Genomic DNA, 12,820 nt, shown 5'->3' with positions numbered 1-12,820 from the left:
TCTCGATGCAGATCGACCATGTTCCCGGGTAAATACGTCGTGCGGTTGAGATCGCTCTGGTATACGTCAGCAGCATCCTATCCATCCTACCAGAAACGGACCACTGGCTTCTCCCTTCTATCTCTGTCTCTGTCTGTCTATCTGTCTGTCTCTCTTTCTCTCTCCCTATATATATATATATATATATATATATATATATATATATATATATATATATATTTCTCTCATCGATAATACTCGATTCCAAACTACGTCATCCAGGTCGTTATCTTCGCCGCGGCATATCGCAAAGGTCGATTGTTTCTATGAACTTTTTTTAACTGGTTGTTCGTTTTTCCTATCGTTTTACGAGAAAATTTCTTCTAAAAATATTTCCACACAATGAAAGTTTCTTTTCTTTTCGTTTTTCATTAAATAAATTTCTAAGTATTTTTGAACGAAATGTAATATGTTGATTTTCCGATAGATTCCAACGATTCATATATTTTTTCATATCTGTTATATGTTTTTTACTTTAATTTATGTCTTTTATTTATAATGTTGAAAATGATGATGATTCATTTATCCTTAAACTATAAAGTTATTTACTATAATCGTATTAGATATGCATTAGCATATCTTCAAAGCTATTTGAGTTACTACATCAAAGGTTAGTGATCACTTTGTAGTAGTCCGATACTGCATACATACACATATATCTGCAACTAAATACATACGTATGTATGTAGCACGTGTATACATGATATCTGTATCACTGAATTCGCTATTATAGGTTTACCTATGCTCGACATATCGCAATAGATGACCGTTATCTTTGAACATTACCGTTTTTTTCCTTAATATTTAAGACTTTTTGATATTTTGCGCCATTTTGTGCGAACCCTTTATCGATTTTTCTTTTCTCGAGAAATCAGGTTTTTATTTGATGAAAAGGATACGTTAAATTTACTTGGATGAAGAGCATCAATTAGTTTCGAATTTCATTTCGCCTTTTAAGAAAAAATCGTTGTCTCGTTCATGTTTCTAGTGGTGGTGTCGTATCAAATCCACAAAAGATCGATCGTAGACAATACTCGAGACAAAAGAAAGCGTTAGAGGCTATTTTCTTCAGTTATGGTCACGAATCCTATGGCGTATAAAGTGCTGAGATTTGCGTTTGACGCGTTCAGGTGTTATACATTCTCGAGAGCCAATTGAAAAGCTTTCAAACCGCGCAAACAAGCTGCGAAACGCCTTTGAAGTAACTCGATCGAGACTTTCCGCGTGAACAGCGCGAAGGGAGTTTCTATCGGTTTTCAAATACCACCGGGAACTCCTTCGGAACAAGAGGCATATCGATTTTCCGATAAACTTTGGCTACGCCTTTAGCTCTTTAAACTTCGATAAAGTGACGAGATCTTATCGTTTTATCGTTAAGATTATGTATCTGCATATAAATATTATTTATTTGGTTTTTTTTTTTTTTTTACTTTTTTTACCATCAAACGATGTCGAGTATAGTAGAGAAATTGCTTCAGTTCTTCTCGATGGGAAAAGCTCTTTATAAAATGTTAGATGAAAACAACTCATTACCCTCTTGGAAGTTGTTTCTCGTGTTTATATTGAACTCTCTAAAGTCTATAAATTAAATGTTGCGCTTCCTTTGTAAAGTAGAATGAGAAAGAAGTGGAATACTATCGTAACTCTTAATATTGCAATAACTATCAATTTTTGTATAATACTTTTGTGTTATCATTTAATTTGTTTTATTATCATAAATATTATCATAAATATTATCGGCCCATTACCGGCATTTATTATCGGCCCATTACCGGCAGTTATTATCGGCCCATTACCGGCATTTATTATCGGCCCATTACCGGCATTTATTATCGGCCCATTACCGGCATTTATTATCGGCCCATTACCGGCAGTTATTATCGGCCCATTACCGGCAGTTATTATCGGCCCATTACCGGCATTTATTATCGGCCCATTACCGGCAGTTATTATCGGCCCATTACCGGCAGTTATTATCGGCCCATTACCGGCAGTTATTATCGGCCCATTACCGGCAGTTATTATCGGCCCATTACCGGCATTTATTATCGGCCCATTACCGGCAGTTATTATCGGCCCATTACCGGCATTTATTATCGGCCCATTACCGGCATTTATTATCGGCCCATTACCGGCATTTATTATCGGCCCATTACCGGCATTTATTATCGGCCCATTACCGGCATTTATTATCGGCCCATTACCGGCATTTATTATCGGCCCATTACCGGCATTTATTATCGGCCCATTACCGGCATTTATTATCGGCCCATTACCGGCATTTATTATCGGCCCATTACCGGCATTTATTATCGGCCCATTACCGGCATTTATTATCGGCCCATTACCGGCATTTATTATCGGCCCATTACCGGCATTTATTATCGGCCCATTACCGGCATTTATTATCGGCCCATTACCGGCATTTATTATCGGCCCATTACCGGCATTTATTATCGGCCCATTACCGGCATTTATTATCGGCCCATTACCGGCATTTATTATCGGCCCATTAATGGTAGTTGATCATTGGCCGATTAATGGGCCCAGCAATGGGCCACGTTTTATTCAAATTATTAGCCCATTAACATCATCATAGTTTAATAATCTATATATCATCATCTTCAGACAGTTATATATTTCTCTATGTCTGATCCCCCGAAAAAAATATACCTGACAATACGAAGGATTATACAGATTACAATAAAAAAAACTGCTTGAATAAACAATGAAAGAGAAAGGGATTGAACAAGATAAGAGTCGTCCGTGCGCGCCGAATGCTCAGGAAAGCGGTTCGAGGTAGTTACGTTCAGGCACCAAAAATGTAGTTAGAGACATCGGATCTTTTTGAAATCTTAACACAATATTTCTACATATATATACATTCGAAAAATGTAAAAAAAAAAAAAAAATTTTTTTAAATTGCAGAGTAGAAGGTCCCCTTAAGTACATTTAGATAGAATATAATAATATAATGTGTGTGTGTAAACAATGTATATAATGTATAATGTAAATAATGCATTAGTAAACACTTTAAAGTAAACGAGTAACGATAACTGACACTTGAGATTTTGTGAATTTGTCTTTCCTATAGAAAGTTCGTGTAAGAAGGCATATATACTTTACAACTGTTGCGTATTTCTATATTTGAAGTGTGTATGCGTGTGCAAGTGTCATGTGCAAATGAAATTTTATGAGAAGTTCTCATACCTTATTTGAATTGTCTTCACTCTTTGTTTGAAGTTTAACAAGTGAAATTCTTGCATAGTTGGACCACAAAGCCACGAATAAGAATAAGATTTATTTTTAATAATAAAATCTAATCAAAGTGTTTTATATTATAAACGAAAATAATTTTATTGAAAGTAACGAAAACAAAAACGGTGGAAATAAAGTTGTACACCTAATCCATATAATTATATTACTCTATATTTTAATATTATTAATAATTATTAAGCAAACTTTAAAATAATTGACTTTAGCTACCCTTTGTTTATAATATTCTCTCAACAAAAAGAAAGGAAATAGTAGTACATTAATTAATTTTCTTTACAGCTGGCTGACTCTCCTCCTTTCATTTGAAGTACCACCGGCAACGCCCTTTATTTTCTCACCTAATCACGAAGCCGTCATACTTTGTACTACCCTCATAGTCAATAGCCGTCTACCCTTGTACTCGTGAGACGAGACTTATTTTACCCAAGGGGATGAAAGATTTTCACAAAGTGTATCTACGTGACAACGTGGATTTTCAAAACACGCATCACCCTAGCAGTAGATTTGTCCTTCAAATCCCTGCAAGATGATTTCTCCTGTGGTTTTCAATTTCAACATATTTGCTATGCCTCCAGAGTCTGTGTTGAGATTCGATATTATTCTTAACCCATTAGCTGCCACGATCCCCATTTGGGACATTTTCATAAATATAAATATTTTCAAAACGAAACATAATTTGACAATTAATTTTGTTAATATTACATATTTAAAATACATTTGATTTTTTTTTTTATATTTATTTAAGAAACGTCAAAGGTTTGTAAATGTTTCGATAAATGAAAATAATTCCAAGTGAAAAAATTACAAGATACAAAGTCATTCTCCTACTTATTATTATTAACAATTTGCAATAATCAAATACATTTTGAATATTGTCTCTTTACTTTTTTTTTTATATTAAATTCGTTTTAATAATGTTTTCGTAAAATCTTAACAAAAACTATTACTTTTTACAATGGTTGTTCAAAATAAATAGAACGTTTATCAGATTCTCGATAGTAAATATGAAAGTGGGACAGTGATATGATAGGGAAAAAGTAGTGGCAGTTGTTTTAGTTCTGTCCTATCGCACCACTCGAAATTATCGTTACGAGCGTTCGTTTCGCGAAGAGATGACGTCGTTACCATTCGTCCCCGATCGTAAAAGTTATCGAACCTAGTCGCCATAGGAAGCATGGCACTGTGTTAGCAAAAGGGAAGCAACTTCGATGATCGATACTAGTAGCATAGAATGGAAGAATGAGATAGAAGTGATAGGGTATTCGGTAGAAGGCCTGTTCTGAAATAAAAGCACCGGGATACTTTCCCGGAAATTACGGTTTCCCTGTCAAGCATTTCCGATTTGACAATTTGGTCTATAAATCCTATCAAACAGAAAGTACTTTGAATTTGACTGTCTCGATTTAATTCTAACAATAATAAACCTTGGATAATTCACACATGAATTTATTGAATTGATAATAATATTGTTCATTTGTATTTTTGATAAATGATTACATTGATATAAGAATAAATTTGTTCATTGTCTAATATAAAAAAGGAATTTTGTTTAGATAAAATTGTTTGAATATTTTATTCTATCTGCATCGAACTTTTAGAAAAAGATAAATAGAAAGAGTAAGAAAGAAAAGAAAACGATAAAAATATCGTTGGAAGAAACATTAAGTGAAATTTATCGGAAGGAACAGTGGCGCAGCGGATGTATAAGTTGTTTCTAACATTCGAAGTTTGTTGACCGTGAAAGAAAATATAGACGGAAGAAGTAATCGCTTTCGAGTTTAGCGTTATTATTCCCACGCGATAAGATCTTTTTTCTTTTTTTAAGCATCCTTCGAAACTAAAAGAAGTAATGACCGTTGCCGAAGTAAAATGAAAACTGTAATTCCTCTTTTTTTGTTTGTTTTTTTTTATCTTCTACATTTCCGAATCTTTTTATTTGTTGAATTATCGAGACGTGTCGCAGTATTGGATTTTTAAAATGAACATGTTTTTCCAACATCTAACTCCATTGAAATGGCGGCAGTCTCTATCTATACATATATACAAGCAGCCACAAGTTTTATATTCTCTCTTTCTCTCTCTCTCTTTATCTTTATCTTCTTTTCTCTTTTTATTAGTGACCAATAAACGTAAAACTGGTATCCTCTTATCCTCGTAAAGTATCACGCGCGAATGTGTTTTATTGTATAGTCATCCCTTTGATATCTCTTGTCATAAATGATTTACAATCGATATATATATATATATTTGTAATCCATTAACGACCCCAAGAGAACTTTTGCGAGCGTGTAAATGTATTAAAATAAAATTCATTGATAACGTTGTTAAATTTTTTATTATTTCAGTTTATTTCATTCTTTTTATTATTGTTTTTTTTTCTTCTCTTAAGCCCCGTTCGTATCGACATTTCACGAAATAATTTTTAGAACTAGATGAAATTCTTAAAACTCGTTTTCTTTCAATTTGGATATTAGCAGAATTTGAAATGAGTTTAATGTCATAGTTTGATCATACTCGTGTTTTACAAAAATGATCGTCACTTGACTTTTGACAAACTTACATGCCTCAGTGATATTGAGAAATTCTTTTATAAATCAGTTTACGTATGAGCAAGTTTGAAAATATAGTACTCGATCTTGAATTTTACTGGAAATCGACTAGGCTATGCATGCGATACGTATGCAAGAACGAACCCGAATCGAAGCCTGAAAATGCGCTTTCCGGAGATATCCAATCGCATAAATACAAATCGATAAGGCCGTAGGAGAATTTTTTTTTTTGAGAAGATATTTTTGCGATTGTTCTCTTTTTCCATGTTTATCGAATTTTCAAAATTATCTATGCGAATATCTGTTAACTATTGGTCTCTACTTTTCCAAAAAAAGCTATCCGAGTATCAACAAATAAATAAGAACATCTAAGGAGTTTAAAAGTCATTTTAAAAAAATGTATTTGCACAACAAGTCTTTGTATCATTTAATTACAATGAAAATAAAATTAGTATTTTTATTTACTTTTCAAAAAAAAAAAAAAAACAGCTTGTAACATTTTAATCAATGTGATTTTTTTTTGTATTTACAGCTCGTGGGCGGAGAGTTCGACATGGAGTTGAACTTCGTGATACAAGATGCGCAGAACATCAGGCACATGTTAGAACTTCTGGATCACTGCCCACCTAATCTCCAGGTATATTATACCTTTCATCGTTTAATTTGAACCTTACGTAAACTCGATCAAATCCCATCGCTCACTATTACATCGAAGTTTTAAATGGCTTTTGCGGACGTATTACAACTATCGTTTCGAGTCATTTATTATGCACGGCCATTGGGAATTCTCTATGTTTTTGTTATCCTGAAAAGTTTAATGAACGAATATCTGAGAAACTTAACGAAATATCAGGAAAATGATTGATGATCTAATTGATTACTAATGTTCAAAATTATACAAGTTCAATTCAATTGAAAATTAACCATTTTAATACGAGTTCATTGAATCGTTTGTTTACAAATATTCGGTATTTCGTTTTATCGATTAAATGCGTGCGTTTTTTCTTTTTATTTCTCTCTGTGTTTATTAAAAAATTAAAAACACATATGCGAGAGTTTTTTTTCCGAGTAAATGTTCATGTCAATATATATCTATATATATATAAAAATCTCGTGTCACAGTTTTCGTTCCCATACTCCTCCGAAACGGCTTGACCGATTTTGATGAAATTTTTTGTGCTTATCCGGTATCTATGAGAATCGGCCAACATCTATTTTTCATCCCCCTAAATGTTAGGGGTAGTCCACCCCTAAACTTTTTTTTTCATTTTTTAGACAAAATTTGTAATTTCTATTTTTTTATGATACAGCATACAAAAATACATACAATCCTTAATTTTCACCCTTCTACGATCAACCCTTATTTTTTAATAGCTATTTTAGTAATTTAATCATTTTTCCTCTCCGGTCGATAACTGATCAATCGTCATTTATTTAGTTATTATTATCCCCGCCAGATGTTTATAGGTGTCACTTCTGACCCAGTAAACAGCACGGAGTAGGGATGAGAACGAAGCCGGTTTCCTTTATTTTTTACTCCCTACACAGTTGTCGGCCATCATTATTGTTTATGCATCAAGTGTAGTAGTAACGTTGACAATTATTATTTTGCTATCTCAGTGTAACTCTTATATTAACTTTTAATCATTCCTATTTTATCAATAATAATTAAATTATCAATTTTGAGTGTATTTTGCACGATTAGTTAATCAAGTGATTTTATAACCTCAAAAGTACTCAACACGTGACACGAGCTTCCAATAACAACGGATTTTGTGTTGTAAGTATACTTTTTTTTATTTATGTTGTTGATCTTATAAAAATGTAATTTTAATTTAATTTTATTAAATTATCAATTTTGAGTTCAAGTGATTACGTGACACGAGCTTCCAATAACAACGGATTTTGTGTTGTAAGTATACTTTTTTTTATTTATGTTGTTGATCTTATAAAAATGTAATTTTAATTTAATTTTATTAAAAAAATGTAATTGAACAATTAAGATTTTCATAGTTTCCAGAAAATCACAATGCCAAGAAAACGCAAAGGGGCTGATTTGAGCCGCAGTACAAGTAAAGCTCGAAAGTTGCGAAATAGCAGATCCGAAAGAACAGAAGAACAAATCCAGCAACAAAATACTGATGCACGTGTCAGAATGGCGCAATTGCATCAAGAAGAGCCAGAAGATACACGAGCTGAACGCAATGAAGTCAGAAGATTAGAACAACGAAAATCACGCCGTTTCACAGTCAATAGACGAAGAACAAGTGACCAACAACGACAACAGGTACATCGAGCATTTATATCTGATTCATTCCTGCGTCTAGCATTCCAGTATGAGCCCGATATTGAATATTATGCTCATTCAAAAGTGGTAATTGGTGCTATGGACAAGGAATGTCCGCATTGTCATGCTCTGAAATTCAAAAATGAGCCAGCTGGGATGTGTTGCACGTTAGGAAAAGTGCAACTACCTGAAATTGAAACACCACCTGAACCATTGAACGGCTTACTTATCGGCACGGATCCAGATTCTAATGTGTTCCTGAAGTCAATTCGAAGTTTCAATTCATGCTTTCAAATGACATCGTTCGGAGCAACAGAAATAGTTCGAAATACTAATGCAAATGGTCAACAATTCAATTCTACATTCACAATCAGAGGCCAAGTTTATCATAAAATGGGCTCACTGCTGCCAATGCCAAACGAACCACATAAATTCTTACAGATCTACTTTATGGGCGGCGAGGATTCCGAAAGCGCACTTGCCAATCGCGTGAATGCACGTTGTGATTATAATAACCTTGATTCACTTTATGCCAGGCGCATCGTCAGCGAGCTAGATGCTCTTTTGAACGAGCACAACGAGTTGTTGAAAATATTCAAATCACATATGCACCAATTACAAAGCGATAATCACGCTATCGTCATTAATCCTGATAAAACACCAGCTGGAGAGCATATTCGTAGATTCAATGCACCCGTTGTTGATGATGTTGCTGGAATCATGGTTGGCGATTGTACAGCTGCACGAGAAATTGTGATTCGTAGAAGAAATAATAATCTTCAGTTCATTGCTGACACACATCGTTCATATGATGCTCTCCAATATCCGCTAATATTCTGGAAGGGACAAGACGGATATTGCATGAACATAAAACAACGAGATCCCGTATCAGGTACTTCATTGATTATTAATTTGATCATTAATCATTTAACAAAACAATTAAATTATTCAACGTATTAAATTTAAATTAATTTTTATGAACAAATATTACAGGAGCTGAAACAAACAAGAACGTTAGCTCAAAGGATTATTATGCGTACCGATTAATGATTAGACGTGGCCTGGACAACGTCATTTTACGATGTCGTGAGCTTTGTCAACAATTCATGGTCGACATGTACGCGAAGATTGAGAGCGAACGACTAAGATACTTACGATATAATCAACAAAAGCTGCGCGCGGAAGAGTACATTCATTTGCGAGACGCTATCAACAACAACGCCAACGTCGCCGAAATTGGTAACCATGTCATTTTACCATCATCGTACGTAGGCAGTCCACGTCATATGCAAGAATATATACAAGATGCTCTGACTTTCGTGCGCGAATATGGACGACCATGTTTATTTATCACGTTCACATGTAATCCAAAATGGCCAGAGATTACATCTTTGCTACTGCCTGGCCAAAATGCAATACATCGCCATGACATTACAGCACGTGTGTTCAGACAAAAGTTAAAGTCTTTAATAAGTTTCATTACTAAATCATATGTATTTGGTCCCACACGTTGCTGGATGTATTCGGTTGAGTGGCAAAAGCGAGGATTACCTCATGCACACATTTTGGTTTGGTTCATCGACAAAATCCGTCCTGAAGAAATTGATAGTATCATTTCTGCGGAAATTCCAGATCCATCCACTGACCAACTGCTGTTTGATATTGTTTCAACAAACATGATTCATGGTCCATGTGGTACTCTTAATAGTTCATCGCCTTGCATGGCTGATGGAAAATGTACTAAAAATTTCCCTAAAGATTTTACCAATGATACGGTCACAAATGTCGACGGATACCCAATATATCGTCGAAGAAATCCTGAAAATGGCGGACAATCATTTATTAAAAATATCATCAACACAGACATTGATATTGACAATCGTTGGGTGGTGCCATATTCGCCTTTGCTAAGCAAGACATATAATGCTCATATTAATGTTGAGTTCTGCAGTTCTGTGAAGAGCATCAAATACATTTGCAAGTATATCCATAAAGGCAGTGATATGGCTGTGTTTAGAGTGGAAAATACTAATGTGAATGCTCCTCCAGTGAATAAAAACGATGAAATAACGCTCTACCAAATTGGTCGGTACATCAGCTCCAATGAAGCTGCTTGGCGTATTTTTGGTTTTCCAATTCATGAACGGGATCCAGCAGTTGTTCACTTAGCCATCCATCTTGAAAACGGTCAGCGTGTATTTTTCACGAACGAGACAGCGATTGATCGTGCAATAAATCCACCTAAAACTACACTCACTGCATTTTTTGAATTGTGTAATCGTGCGGATGATTTTGGTGCCTTTGCACGAACATTACTCTATTCACAAGTACCACGCTATTTCACATGGACTCAAACAAAAACATGGATGCCCCGCAAGCAAGGCTCACCAGTTGCTGCATGTCTCAATATATTTAAATCAAACGCCTTGGGGCGATTATTTACAGTCAATCCAAGACAAACGGAGTGCTTTTATCTTCGACTGTTGTTGGTTAATGTTACTGGCCCATTATCATTTCAAGATATACGTAAAGTGAATGGGCAACAATATCCAACGTATAAAGATGCATGCCTTGCACTCGGCTTGCTGCATGACGACAACCAGTGGGAATGCATGCTTGCTGAAGCTGCATTGAACTGTACAGCAATACAAATTCGTCTACTATTCGCTATAGTGTTGACTACATGTTTCCCAGCCAGAGCACAGATATTATGGGAAAATCACAAAGATTCAATGACTGATGATATATTGCATCAACATCGTATACGGTGCCACGATCTAACCATAACATTCAGCGACGAAATGTACAATGAAGCATTGATTGCTATTGAGGATCTTTGCATTGCCATTGCCAACTTACCAATTTGTAATTTCGGTATGAATTCGCCAAATCGAACTGCATCTGATTTAATGAATACTGAAATGAATCGTGAACTGCAGTACAGTACTGTAGAAATGGCAGCGATTGTTGCCCGCAATGTCCCACTAATGAATGAGGAACAAAGAACCATTTATGATCGCATTATGCTCGCAGTTTCAGCTGGACAAGGTGGGTTCTTCTTTTTGGATGCACCGGGTGGAACTGGCAAAACATTCGTTATTTCGCTAATTCTTGCTGAAATACGATCAAATAATGGCATCGCATTGGCCGTTGCATCATCGGGCATTGCAGCAACTTTATTGGATGGAGGTAGAACAGCTCATTCAGTATTTAAGCTACCACTAAATATTCAGAATAACCCTGACGCAGTATGCAACATTAAGAAACAATCGTCCATGGCCACTGTGCTGAAACGGTGTAAAATTATTATTTGGGATGAATGTACTATGGCACACAAACATTCACTTGAGGCGTTGAACAGGACATTGAAAGATCTTAAAAACAGTGACAAACTATTTGGCGGAACTCTGTTGGTCCTTTCAGGTGATTTCAGACAAACACTTCCAGTCATTCCACGTTCAACATACGCTGATGAGATCAACGCTTGCTTAAAATCATCTCCATTGTGGCGTAATGTTGAAAAATTACAGCTAAAAATAAATATGCGCGTTCAAATGCTTCAAGATCCATCCGCTGAAACATTTTCAAAACAACTCTTAGATATCGGTGATGGAAAACTTGCTATAGATGAAACTGGATACGTAAAATTACCGACCGATTTCTGCACAATCGCTGATTCGCAAGATACTCTCATTGAACAAATATTTCCCGATGTACACACACAGTACATAAATCATGAATGGCTTGCCGAAAGAGCGATTTTAGCGGCAAAAAATGTAGACGTTGACAATTTAAATCTGAAGATACAAATGTTGTTGCCAGGGAACTTGGTATCATATAAATCTATTGATACAGTTTGCGACGACAGCGAAGCAGTAAATTTTCCCACAGAGTTTTTGAACTCACTGGATTTGCCAGGCATGCCACCGCATAATTTACAATTAAAGGTTGGATCTCCAATTATCTTGCTTCGTAATTTGAACCCGCCCAGGCTGTGCAACGGTACGCGATTAGTCATTCACAAATTAATGAAAAACGTGATCGAAGCCAGGATTTTAAATGGCAAGTTCAGAGGTGAAAATATACTCATACCACGGATTCCTATTATACCTACAGATGTGCCAATTCAATTCAAACGTATTCAGTTTCCGATTAGATTGGCATTTGCAATGACTATCAACAAATCCCAAGGTCAAACAATGTCTGTTTGTGGATTAGATTTGAGAACACCATGTTTTTCACACGGACAATTATACGTGGCATGCTCTCGAGTGGGTAAACCATCCAGTTTGTTTGTGTTAGCTAAAGATGGACTAACAAAAAATATTGTTCACGCTATAGCATTAAGAGATTGATATTGTTTAATAGTGTTACTGTCGTAATTGTTTAATTAATGATATATAATTTTAAGGAATAAATTATAATAACTTAAAAATAATGTTTGCCTTTTGTTATTTTTATATTCCCTCATCATTCACAGCGCTCCATGCTTATTTCACGCATATACCACATTCTTACATACATACAATATACACACTCTAACATACATACATACTTACAAGGAGTAAGCTATTTTTTGTCTGGAATAAAAAATTATATACTGAATTTTATTAATTAATAAATTATCTTTGTTTTATCAGTTTTACGTTCTTTCATTTAACGATTTTTA

The 12,820-nt window shown here is 35.0% G+C and overlaps 2 protein-coding genes across 4 annotated transcripts in view; both read left to right on the top strand.

Annotated features, from left to right (window-relative positions):
- Positions 1–12,820, top strand: part of rg (A kinase anchor protein rugose) — a 198,931-nt gene that overhangs the window by 59,539 nt on the left and 126,572 nt on the right. For all 3 annotated transcript variants that reach the window (XM_015317773.2, XM_015317778.2, XM_015317785.2), the window contains exon 2: positions 6,397–6,501. In XM_015317773.2, coding sequence (XP_015173259.2) covers positions 6,397–6,501 — 105 coding nt within the window. The remainder of the gene's footprint in view (positions 1–6,396; positions 6,502–12,820) is intronic.
- On the top strand, positions 6,954–12,506 carry LOC149030794 (uncharacterized). Its single transcript, XM_089177589.1, has 3 exons — positions 6,954–7,776; positions 7,878–9,043; positions 9,145–12,506. Exons 2-3 carry the CDS (start codon positions 7,894–7,896, stop codon positions 12,504–12,506), a joined length of 4,512 nt encoding a protein of 1,503 aa, XP_089033715.1. The 5' UTR covers positions 6,954–7,776; positions 7,878–7,893.

This window comes from Polistes dominula, unplaced genomic scaffold (assembly GCF_049000335.1).
Source record: "Polistes dominula isolate Pdom_NZ unplaced genomic scaffold, Pdom_raw_medaka contig_24, whole genome shotgun sequence".
Classification (NCBI taxonomy): domain Eukaryota; kingdom Metazoa; phylum Arthropoda; class Insecta; order Hymenoptera; family Vespidae; genus Polistes; species Polistes dominula.
This window is presented reverse-complemented; position numbering and strand designations above follow the sequence as displayed.

Bases quoted from the DNA above. Each gene is read 5' to 3' on its own strand.
- LOC149030794 (XM_089177589.1), top strand. From the start codon at position 7,894: ATGCCAAGAAAACGCAAAGGGGCTGATTTGAGCCGCAGTACAAGTAAA. The intron at 9,044-9,144 runs GTACTTCATTGA...CAAATATTACAG, and splicing joins ACAACGAGATCCCGTATCAG to GAGCTGAAACAAACAAGAAC.